Consider the following 13241-nt stretch of genomic DNA (forward strand, 5'->3'; position numbering starts at 1 on the left):
AATGTTAGAGGAACTAAGAGGGAGGAGAGAATGAGTAATCAGAAACTTCTTATCTTAAATAATATTTGAAGCCAAACAAACTTAAGTATATCTTAATGACTTAAATTTGTTCTGCATATGAAAACCGGGCTACTCAGTTAGTTGCTTTGCAAAATTTTAAACATAATCCTTTAATTAAAATACCATGAAATGACTGGGATATTATATGAAATAGCTGCACTGGAATTAGTACATCCACTTCTTTATTAATTTAAAATTCTTCATCCTGTATGTTCTAGGTTCATGCCTCCTGATGATCCTCTTGGTCGGCATGGTCCAAGCTTAGACAATTTTCTAAGGAAAAAACCTATTGTTCCGGAACATAAGAAACAGCCATGTCCCTATGGTAACTTACATTATATAGACTTGCATTTAGTTGACTATTTAATTATTGATCATTATTTTTTATTTATTATCATTGATTTATTATAAAACTAAGCAGTATAACTTAAATGATCTTCTTAGTTGTAATGAAATTTTAAAATATTTTGGTTTCTTGGTTTAGCAATGAGTTGATCTCTAGCAGAGAAAGAGGTTTGTTTATACTTGCCAGCTACTTGTTTATTAACATGGTTAGAGTCAGTCAGTCATGAAGAAATTTGCTTGATGGGGTTCCAAAAGTCAAAGATATGTTCCATATGAGATAAATTTTGACCAAGTAAATTTCTTCCCCCCGCCTTAAAAACGTGCATTTTATTTCTTATGCCAAAGTGTAACTCAGATAAACATGATTATCACATTATAAAGTGACAGCTTCTTACTGATGATGTAAAACCTTACCAAAAAAAGAAACAATTTCGTATGAGACAAGATTGTAGTATCATAGCCAAATGCTGTAGAAGTGTTTAGAACACTCAGACCAAGGTTTCATGGATATTATCAGTGGCTCATAATTATAAATACAGAATTATTAAAACAGCTTTTATTAATTAATTTCTCTGCAAACAAGGGCTATCTCCCTCCTCACAAGAAAAGGCAGTGAACTAAGATATGCAATTTGAAAGGCTCGTTCCTCCCCTTCATGCCAATCTTTGGTCAGGGTTACAATCTAATTAATAACCCTCACCCCATACTATTCATTAATAATATTTTTCCCACCCTGGTCATTATACTAACAAGCACAGACGAGTGTACTGTAATGTATATAAACTTCATTGAGCAGGGGCAAAGGACAAGGACATAGTCACTGGGTCAACCTCTGACCAGTTGAAGCTAGTTTTTTTTTACCTCCCCCAGGAGGTAATGTTGGGTGAGGGGACCTTATTCATCCCAATGATTAGTTAGAGTCATTTCTTTTGTCTTACACTTAAATACCTGCATGTAGGTACTAACACAGGCAGACCCTAATCTGTATATATTTAAACTAACAATTTCCTCTTACATTCTGTGGAAACCAAACACCCCACATTTCTTACAATGGACAGAGAAGAATGATGTGTGAATTGAAAGGCAGTCTCTCTCTCCCAGAGAAAAGAGGATACTTCCTTAAATTTGTGTCAAATTTCCTTTATTTATCTCATATTAGAATACTCATTTGTATTTTATCTTTCCTAGTTCACTTGTTTTTCTTTTCTTAGGAAAGAAATGTACCTATGGACACAAGTGCAAATACTACCATCCTGAGAGGGGAAGTCAGCCCCAGCGATCAGTAGCTGATGAACTTCGAGCTATGTCTAGAAATACAGCAGCCAAAACTGCAAATGAAGGAGGATTAGTAAAAAGCAACAGTGTTCCTTGTAGCACTAAAACTGATAGCACTTCTGATGTCAAACGTGCTACTCCAAAGAGGCAATCAGATCCTAGCATAAGAACTCAAGTCTATCAAGACTTGGAAGAAAAGCTTCCCACCAAAAACAAATTGGAAACCAGGTCTGTTCCTTCATTAGTTAGTATACCACCTTCTGCAAAACCCCAAAGTACTACACCTTTAAGCAATGGCCTTCCATCTGGAGTTCATTTCCCACCTCAGGATCAAAGACCCCAGGGTCAGTATCCTCCAATGATGATGGCAACCAAAAATCATGGAACGCCAATGCCTTATGAACAGTATCCAAAATGTGATTCACCTGTTGACATTGGATATTATTCCATGCTGAATGCATATTCAAATCTCAGTGTCTCTGGCCCCAGGAGTCCTGAAAGGCGTTTCTCCTTAGACACGGATTATAGAATCAGTTCTGTAGCCTCTGACTGCAGTAGCGAAGGGAGCATGAGTTGTGGGAGCAGCGATTCCTATGTAGGGTACAATGACAGGTCATATGTTAGTTCTCCTGACCCACAACTGGAGGAAAACCTAAAGTGTCAGCACATGCACCCACACAGCCGCCTTAATTCCCAACCCTTTCTACAAAGTTTCCATGATCCCTTAACCAGAGTGCAAAGTTACAGTCATGAAGAACCAAAGCATCATCCCAAGCCTCCAATTCCATACATGGCTGTACATCTGCAGCATCCCGCTGTGGGGGCTCGGTCCAGCTGCCCTGGCGATTATCCCTCTCCACAGAACTCGGCACACTCAAAGACCCTGCACCTGGGTAGATCCTTAGTGTCCACGAGGATCGACAGCATTTCAGACTCTCGGCTCTATGACAATTCTCCTTCCAGACAAAGAAAGCCTTATTCCCGTCAGGAGGGGCTTGGAAGCTGGGAGAGGCAGAATTACGGCCTCGATGCGTATGGCTACCGCCAGACATACTCACTGCCTGATAACACCTCCCAGCCATGTTATGAGCCCTTCACCTTCCAAAGCTTACCCGAGCAGCAGGACCAGACGTGGCGGCTCCCTTTCTGTGGCCTGCCACAAGACGCTCCAAGATACCAGGACAACCGAGAAAAGGTGTATATTAACCTGTGCAACATTTTCCCATCTGACCTTGTGAGAGTTGTCATGAAAAGAAACCCACACATGACCGATGCTCAGCAGCTTGCTGCAGCGATTTTAGTGGAGAAATCACAGCTGGGTTATTGAGCAGACACATCATCATGGTGTTCGGTTGCTGTTGGTTCAGCTCAGATGCTGAGGGAGGTTTGCTACAGTAGCATTTGTGATCTCCTTCTCAGCAAGGAGGTTCTCTAGTAATCCCTTTATGTGAAATCCTGTATCATGGTATCTGTATGTATAGCCCCATGCTTTGGAAGTATCACGGGATTCTTTTACCTTAAAACTTGACTTTTTTTTTTAATGTTTCCTTTTTTAAAAACTATATTCACAACCGGAAATTTTTCCAGGTTGGTTTGATAGATGTATCTGTGATCTTTGATAATAATTTTTGGTGCATCAGGGGTTTATATGCAGCACTTTTTAATCCTTGTTTTGTGTTTTATTAACTGGGTATTTGGTTATCATTTGCAAGAAATTACAATATCTTCAGAGAGTTGAAAGCCTTTGACTAGACTAACAAACTTTTTGTCCAGTCAAGCTTAATTTGAGTCTTTTACAGCTTTTTAAATTATTTTTATTTGGGGAAGTGGGTTTTTTTGTGCTAGAATCATTATTTATAGAAAACAAAGATATAATACAGCACTGACTTTATCTTTTTAAACAAAATGTGAGTTACCAGTTTTTATTGAAATGGGTAACAGTATACTAAAATGATTTACAAAATATGGCACTTTTTATAGTTTGGTTTTGGTTTTATTTTGTTTTGTTTTCTATTAGTTAGTTGATTTAATATGGTTGATTTAAAGGACAGCAGATGCAATCAATGGAAAACAAATTAGTTTCCATTCCATATGGATAAGGCAAATGCCTGAAATTTAGATCTGTGTCATTATCCAGCTCTTTGTGCTTCTAGAGACAATAGCAGTGGAATTGAAATCCTAGATTTCTATTAAGCTATTGTTTTTTGTGTATCTGTCTCTTTGTACTGGCACACAGGAATACTGGATAAAACACCCTTTCATAATATTGACCTATTTTAAAATGAATCTAATTATTCTCAATGCAACTTTTATATTTAATGTACTGTTCAGTTTTCTTGCTATTTATCAAGGCTGACCTGAGATGGTTTTATGCATTGAGAATATGCAACATTTATTGATACTGCACTATGGGGATGGTGGTAGAGGAAATGTAAATGGTAACTTAAGTTTTTTGTAAGATACTGTATATTTTCTTGAAGGTAGTTTTTTGGCCTGTTATATTATTAGGGCCTGACTCTTGCCACAATAGAGTAGTTTTAGAAGCAGACTAAAGTCTGTTCTAGTATTAGTAAGGGATATTTCTGGTTTCAAAGTCATGGGTTTTGCTAGCTCTGTTTTCATGGGTTAGAAGGTAGATTTTACACTTTGCAGTAGAAAGCTGATTGACATACCTTGGGCTGCTGCCTAGAATTGTAGAATTCTGCATAGTATAACAGGATTATTTGGGTCAGTGGGTTTTGAGACAGTACCACAGTATGTGATTTGCTATTGATTGCTACTTGCTGCAATATAGAGCAAAACCCTGAAAAACCAGAAAGTACCTTTTACTGTTGATACAAATTGTATCTTTTTAACTATAAGAACCATTTTTATTTATAGACGTAGTTAAAACACAAATGCGTAACTATGATTAGACTTTTGGGCAACATTTTATCCCTTATTTAATTTTTTTTTTAAAGAAAAGTAGAATTGAGATCTAGAATAGAGTAGAAAAATAAAAATAACAATTTGTTTAGGTAATTTAAAATGTCTGTTTCAATTTTATATAATATATAAGTATCTATTAAAATCACTCTATTGGCATTTTTCTTTCTCCTAAAACTTATATAGTGTGAACGTAATGAAAAATAAAGGTAAAATGCTGCCTGAAAATAAAGCCCAAGCACCTTTGACTAGGACGACATTTTCCCTACTGGTGCGACACTGTGTGTTGCATAGAGTAGGATTTGGGTATACTGTAAATGCTTCTCCAAGGCATTGTGCTTATTGACATAGCCAATAATCTGAACCGTGTTCAGCAAACCTAATTCAGGAACGTGTTCTTCTATACAGCTGTTACTGTTGTTTTTGAGGGTGGGATCTGCATTCATCTGTACTCAGTGATAATATAGGGAATGCTACATGAACTCTCCTGAGCGGTGTCTAGGAGGCGCCTTCTGCACTTGTGGAAATGTTTATCCATGAATTTGTTGGTCACTATCTGTAGAACATGTTTTAATATAGAGGCCGATTCAGTGCCAGTAACAGGGTTATGGATGTAGATGGCATTGAGCTTAGTTGTATGCTTCTTTTTTTTTTTTAATGGAACCACACTTTTTAAGTACTGCCTTATAATGTAGGCATGGTTAGTTTAGTGTAGCAGTAATTTTGTTTTCTGTTTCCTTTATTCTTTATTTTAATTATCTGTCTGTCTGCCAAACTTTCCCAGATTGCTTTGAATATCATATGAGGTGAAAGATATAGACATATATCAATCACATTTTCATTGTGGTTTTCTGATGTTTTAACAGATTGATTGCAAATTAATGGCTACTTTAGTTTGGCCTCATGGTTGAAACTATAAGAAAGCAGTAGTATAGCCTTCAACAATGTCCTGAAATGAACAGATCTGGACTACCTGTGCTGAATTCTTCAAGAATAACTGATTGTGGATAAGTTGCAGTATTCTCCTGTCAAGTAGAGCATTCCTTTTGTATTGAAGCATCAGAGTTACTTTGCAGGGTGTAAGAACAAGGGTTATTTGGCAATATTTAGTTATTATCAGTTCTTAATTATCTAAAATGGGAGGTGGGGGTAGTTCATGAATAAATAAAATTCACACCTAACTCAAAGATTTCCCCCACCAAATTTTCAAGTGAATTAATTAGTAGCAAACTGAAGTGTTGTGAGATATTTCACATTCTCTCACTTTCCCTGTCATAACTAGGGCTTCCCAGAAATACCTTGTGCAGTTTCAAACTTTATTAACTATGATTTCTGGAATGTTAACCATGAGGGGAAAGGAGAAGTCTATACTGGTTAGTCATCCCCTGAATAATTGAGAATTGACTATATTGTGCAATGATGTGCTAGTTCATAGTTTTTGTTTTAGTATGGATGAAGTGCCCAGACCACATAGATTGGCTCCTGAGTGTTTTCTTATTTTTAGTGTATGCTGTGTGCAGTATCATTTTTATGATCTCGAAATCCTGATGGAGTTCATTGTAGATCTCAAACATTTGAAGAAGAGACGCACCTGTACAAAATGTTCAGTACTTGTAGGATCTCGAGCTGTGTGTTTTATGTAAATTCATTAATGAAAAATTATAATATAACTAAAAGAAGTGTGAGTACAGATAATATATATAAAGAGATATATATATATTCTAAAATTAAAAGAGGGAAAATTTACTATTGATTGCCAAAATTCGCTCTGATTGAGCTATGTGGCTTCAGGTGACCAAGCTTGATGATGAGATTTGTGGCCACAGTTGAAAGGAGAACAACACTTCTGATTTTGTTCCCAGTATTTTTAGAGAATTATTTTGATAATTTTAGCAGAAATTGTAATTTTAAAACAAAGAATGCTTAAAATTTTATCAATTATAAAAAATATTTAACATGGCTTGTGTGTATCTATATGTACATATACAGTAATAAATATATATATATATATGTCTCTAAACTAACAAACACACCTCAGAGTTTTGTGATAGTTATTGCTTTTTTTTTTAAGACTTCCGACAGTTTTCCTGAATGGAGGAAAACATACAAGGCTATTTTGTGAAGTTTTTTCTAATGCGCATTTGACTTTCATCATTTTATAATGCTTTATCATAATTTCTGGTCAGTTTCCCTCTCCAAGATAAAAAATGTTAAATACAAGTAAATGTATTTTTCTAGTCATTCCATTTTGTTGCCTTGAGATCTGACCCTATGAGAATTTCTGAATGAAATGAGCCACAATAGAGTATTTATATACCAGACAAAGCCAACAGAGAATGTCATTTTTAATTAATTCTTCAAGGCAAGTGCCAGTGCATAAATTGGAAGAAATAATATATGGAAAAAAGGAAGATATTGGTGAAAATACCAAATTCTGCATCAAATAGGAAACAAATAATAAGCAGTTTAGGTAGAACTCTGGATGTGTTGTTAATAAGAAATAATTATAATATTTCCAGTGCCACTACAAAGTACTCAAACCTATTACAGATGATGACTTTAATTTCAACAAGAAGATTTTAATGCAGTTTAAATCATCTCAATTGATTTGCTTTCTTCAGCTGGTCATACTAAATTATCATATAGATTTCAAGCTTGTTTTTAGTGCGTGTGTGTGTGTGTGTGTGTGTGTGTTTTTAACTAGCAGAAGTTTCACCACTTAAAAGTGCTCTGTGTAGAGATTTCCTAAAAAAGACTAAAAAATATTTTGGTTAAGACAGCTTGATAAGCATGCTAGCTTTAATAATGATGAGTGGGAGTAGCTTTTTTTTCCTCCTTTGATTTTTTAATAGGCCATATGGACTCAAAATCCAGCTTTAACAAAACATTTATTGTTTGTTTTTGTATAGTATTATTATTATTATTATTATCACTATTATTGTGGGGACTATGTTAATAAGTCACACTCATGTCCTGTTTTGTGCTTTGCATAAACAGATCTTTAAAAAACATTTTTGAGGAAAACAAATCCATTGTTGAAATTGCACATGTTAGATCTTTTAAGATGTGAAAATTGTGACTAGTATAACTGTGGCTAAAATATGAGTGTATTGGTTACATGTATATTTTTTCCTAGGAAACAAAGTATACCTAGACTTGTCTCAGTCTAGGTCTTTAATAGAGACTGTGCTTGTGGTGAGTGGTGCTCCAATATGGTCATGAGTAATTTTGAGTACATTAGCACTAGACATATATTAGAAAATATTCTTATTCACAGTGCTTTATAAATTGTACTACACTATGTGACATTATTTTCATACAAATATTAAAATCGCCTAAGTTAATAGTTACAAGTGTGTTCTGGTACAGAACTTTAGCCTTTAAGCATTGCTGTTGATTATTTGTACAATGATCACTTTTCCTCCAATATGTCTGTTACTCTTAATGTTTGCTACTTGTTATAAACCAATGTTCTTGCTTGTTTAAAGTGTAAAAGACTTTTTTTCCCTAAACACCTCATTGTTTGGGATCAGAAAATCTATATATTTTCATTTAGGTAAACATGATTTTTAAAGTTTTTACTTCCTAAGACAGTGTACCAAATTTTCTCATATTCTGTCCCAGTATTTCAAATGAATAACAAAATGTTGTTCAGTTAAACCTGTGCCATCCTTCATAAAGCAGGTTGTATCTCTTGGGAGAGTGGTTTTTGTTTATTTTTACAGTGTCTGTTTTGGATTTAACTCAAGTCTTTAAAATGTACAAATTATATGTCAACCACCAAATGGCAAAACACCATTAACAAATGCCTGCAGAAGGTATAAAATGAAATGTTTCAGGTTAATTTCATTTTATTCCTTCTTTCTCTTTCTTTCCCTTTCCTAGACATAATTGTGTGCTTACAGATAGAAATTAAGTTTTCATTCAGATTTCTCTAAATGGAAAAGTGAGTTGAAGGTATTGAGATAAACTGCCTGATAAAACTGGTGTTATTAATTATTTTATTTAAGATGTTCTGTGCTCTTTCTGTGATGGGATATCTCCAAAAAGCAGTATTTAGATTTAATGAAAATCTTTACCAAACATGTATGTGATTCTGACATTGACAAAAAAAAAAATTAAAAAAACATACATTTTCCTTATTGTTGATTTATTTTTTTCCTTTTAAAAAATTGTCCATTTAGGGGCAGCTAGGTGGCGCAGTGGATAAAGCATCAGCCCTGGAGTCAGGAGTACCTGGGTTCAAATCTGGTCTCAGACACTTAATAATTACCTAGCCATGTGGCCTTGGGCAATCCACTTAACCGCATTTGCCTTGCAAAAACCTAAAAAAAAAAATTGTCCATTTTTATAAAAGTACTTAATGAAGTTATTCTTTATAAAATCAGCATATAGCAAGCCTCAACTTTGTATAATTTGTGATGTTAAAAAGTTTCCTTTTAGAGGATTGTATTCACTTAATGGACTGTTTCTTACAGTCATTGTTACCACAAGTGAGGCATATTAAGAACCAGCCATATCAGAAGATAGGACAAAATTGTTTCTTTTCCAATCTGTTGAAAGTTTTGTCCAATGTTTTGAGTCTCATCAGATTTGATGAACTTCAACATGAGTTCCCATCTATGTAGGATATGCCATATGAAATGTAAGGGATGTTGAACCAGGTTATGATCCTTTTAAGATTTGTCTGGTTGTAGCAATAAATAAATTTGAGAGAAGTACCCTGCTCAAAATAAACATGGAATAAATGGTATTTGAAGATTATCTGAGCAGACCTTCAGTTGCAGAAATAGAAAGCAATATTTAACCCTTTGACACTTAGGACTGATTTAGGTTAGAATTCACAATTTCTGAAAGTCATCAACCTTCATGCTACTCCAAGACTGGTCATCTGGTAGTCTGTATTTTTTTTTTACCCACTTCTTCTGATTTGGGCCATCATCCTACCTATTAGCATTTCCTTCAAATAAGCTGCTGTTATTCTATTGAGATCTTGGCATATCCTTAGATTGTGAATATCTTCCATTAGAATTCTGAAATATAAGGCAATGATTGTATTTAAGTATTTGTCTTTAATTCATATCTATAGAGGAGAAAGCCATCAACTTGATTATATTAAGGTAGAAAAACTTTTCACAAGTGTTCTAGGAGTAAGAGTAGGAGTGAGCAGGTAAAGGAAAAGCCACAAATAAAATCTGTATTAAGCTCCTGAGCTACTGCCATTCCTTCTCAAGTAAAACAAGAAATTTATCTTTTTTTAGCTGCTGTCCCTAGGAATATTTCCCTTCCTCCCCATTCACACGAAGAATTCTTTTCTAATGTTTGACCTAAACACTTTAAAATACTTTGTCTTTAGAATGATATCACCAGGTCTTTCTTTAACCTACTACCACTGCATAACCTAATTCTTTGCTTTATATTAGAACGTAAAAACTGAACTATGGTTCTTGTAGCCTTCCTTTAAAAAAAAGTTTCCTATACCTCTTGTAGATAGCAAACATTGTACCACATGCTCTTATTCCCTTTTTATGATTTTAGGGATTTTAAAGTGTCTGTGATTGACATAGATGATACTACATGATAATAAAAGGACAGGTTTTAGAACCTCATAGCCTGAGATAAAAATCTTGTTTTGGTCTTACTTTATATCACTAAACAAATCACTTTATCCACCTGAAACTCAGTTTTCTCATTCATAAAAAATAAATGTGGGAATTGATTTTTTTTAGTCCCAACTTTAGATCTAGTTAAAATCCCTCACATAATTGAATGAAAATCTGTCAAAGTACTTCCTTTTTTCTCTTATTAATCTGTCAGGTTAGAATGAGGGGTTAATTCCATGCTTTTATAAACAATAAAATGCTATATAAATATGAAGCAATCTGAACTTTTTGCATACCCAGTAAAAAAGAGTAGATTAGGCTTGAGCTCATTCACAAAAATAAATCACAGATTGTGATTTAGATTGATAATCTAGTGATATCACTAACTATGCATATCCTACCTGGGTGTCTCCTGACTGTGCTTAAATTTCCAAATGCAAGGAGAGGAAAAACAAAATACAAAAACATCCTTAGAAAACAGATGTCTAACAATTTTTTTTAGGTTTTTTTTTGCAAGGCAAATGGGGTTAAGTGGCTTGCCCGTAACAATTTATTTTTAATAAAGAAATCTACAGTTGTGTATGGTAACTTTGCCTCCCATATAATTAATATAAACTCCTTCCAAAAAGGAAATGGTTTATTATTAGGATATCATGATTATAATGCAAATTAATTAAATTTTGAGATACCTAGACAAGTACATAGTTTGCAACACAACACTTCCATTTATTTTTTGAAGGTATTTCAAAGATTGTCATTCAGGCAATGGATTTTCTTGTATTTCTGTTTAGGGACCTTATACACAGCACTGAACTTTTAAGTACCTGGAGAAGGTAGAGATAGCAGGTTTCATATAGCTACTTTTTAAATATCCTTTATGATTCCGGTGGAATAAACTTTTCTAGGTGACTAGAAGGAATTTCTAGAGTTTCACTAGATGGAATTTTCAAGTTTTCATGACTTGTTAGTTAATGCATACCTTGTTATATTTTCAATTGTTTCTGATCTAGACAGTTTGTTACTTAAATGTTTTCATTTAAGTATCATTTCAACACTTTTTGGGGATAACTTTGTTGACACCATGTCATGTCAATATAAAATACTGTGGGCAACTCAGTGGCACAGTGCTCTGGAGTTCAAATCCAGCCTTAGACACTTAATAATTATCTAGCTGAGTGACTTTGGGCAAGTCACTTAACCCCATTGCCTTGCAAAAACAAAAAAAAAACCAAAAAATAAAAAAAAAACAATAAAAGTACAGAGCAGATATGGGCCCCTGCCTTCAATGGATTGACAGCTTAGATGGGAAAGAAATTGAGATAAGTCACTAAGTGGACCCCTAACTACCATTCATATTTATTTTTTCTTTTTAAAATAAGCTGTATTGAGGAATGACATACATTGGGTAAGAAATGAAGAAAGGAGAATAGAATACAAGTCCTGACATTTTGTTAAAAGTTTGAAATATATGTGTTTTTTTTAAAGAACATTTTTTATTTAATTTTTTATTCTCATTTTGTGCAATTATTTTACATTAATAAAATATTCTTGTTTAAGAGTAAATGAAATACCCCCTCCCCCCATAAATATAGACTTGCCTGAGCAATAAAGTAAAGGGGAGAGAAAAAAATTAAAATGAAAAGAAATAATAACGATTGTAGGTATGGCCATGTGGCGCAATGGACGAAGCACCAGCCCTGGAGCCAGGAGCACCCAAGCCCACATCCAGCCCCATAGAACCAACAATCACCCAGTCACGTGACATGCAAGCCACCCGATGCCCACTGCCCTGAAATAACCAAAAAGAAGGGGAAAAAAAGACCCAAAATAAAATAAAAGTAATAATAGTAGGGGTGGCTGGGTGGCAAACAGAGCACTGGCCCTTGAGCCAAGAGCACCTGGGTCCAAATCCGGCCTCAGACAACCAATAATCACCCTGCTATGTGGCCCCAGGCAGGCCACCCAGCCCCATTTGCCCTGCACCCTCCCCCAAATGATAATAAAAAATGTGCTTCAGTCTTTCTTCCAACACCAACAACTCTGTCATGGGAGGATCACATTCTTTATGGTAAGTCCATCGCAAAAGTTACTTCCATATTTTTCCAACGTTGCCATTGCTGATCACAACTCCCTCCTTTCTTATTTCTCCACTACCATGTACTATATTTTCTCTCTCCTTTCACTCTGACTCTGCTGTAGGGTAGCTGAGTGGCACAGCAGACAGATCCCTGGTCCTGGGGCCAAGAGGCCCTGAACCCCCATACCACCCCTTAGGCCTAGCATCCACCTGGCCCTATGGTCCTGGACAGGCCTTCCAATCCCAGCCCTTGCAAGAAGTAAAAAAAGAAAATGTATTATATCTGACCACTGTCCCCCCATGGTCCATTCTCTCCTCCATCACTCACATCCCCCCTTCCCCCTGTCCCCCTTCTCTCCTTCTTACTCCAGATGTCTATACCCCATTGAGTATACATGCTGTTTCCTCTCCTAGCCACCTCTGATGAGAGCAAAGGTTCCCTCATCCCCCCTTGCCTCCCCACTTCCATATAATTGCAATAGTTCATTGTAATAAAGAAAAATCTTAATATATGAAATATCTTGGCCTATTCCCCCTCTCCTTTTTCTTTCTCCCCATTACATTTCCTTTTTTTCTATTGACTCCATTTTTACACCATATTTTATCTTCAAATTCAGCCTTCTCCTGTGCTTCAACTATAAAAGCTCCCTCTACCTGCTCTATTAACTGAGAAGGTTCATATGTGTATTATCATTGTCATTTTTCTATGCAGGAATACATGCAGTTCATCATCATTAAGTCCCTCGTATTTTCACCTTCTCCACTCTATGCTTCACCTGAGTCCTGTATCTGAAGATCAAACCTTCTGTTCAGCTCTGGCCATTCCAAAAGGAACATTTGAAATTCCCCTGGTTCATTGAAAGTCCATCTTTTTCCCTGGAAGAGGACATTTAGCCTTGCTGGGTAGTTCATTCTTGGCTGCATTCTAAGCTCTTTTGCCTTCCGGTATATTGTAT

The 13241-nt window shown here is 35.4% G+C and overlaps 1 protein-coding gene across 1 annotated transcript in view; it reads left to right on the plus strand.

The window, feature by feature from the left end:
- ZC3H12C (zinc finger CCCH-type containing 12C) overlaps window positions 1–11810 on the plus strand; it is an 84460-nt gene extending 72650 nt beyond the window's left edge. The window contains exons 4-5 of the mRNA XM_074214298.1: window positions 279–385; window positions 1617–11810. Coding sequence (XP_074070399.1) covers window positions 279–385; window positions 1617–3007 — 1498 coding nt within the window. The 3' untranslated portion in view covers window positions 3008–11810. The remainder of the gene's footprint in view (window positions 1–278; window positions 386–1616) is intronic.
- The last annotated feature ends 1431 nt before the right edge of the window (window positions 11811–13241 follow it).

This window comes from Macrotis lagotis, chromosome 1 (genome assembly GCF_037893015.1).
Source record: "Macrotis lagotis isolate mMagLag1 chromosome 1, bilby.v1.9.chrom.fasta, whole genome shotgun sequence".
In the NCBI taxonomy this organism is placed as follows: Eukaryota; Metazoa; Chordata; class Mammalia; order Peramelemorphia; family Peramelidae; genus Macrotis; species Macrotis lagotis.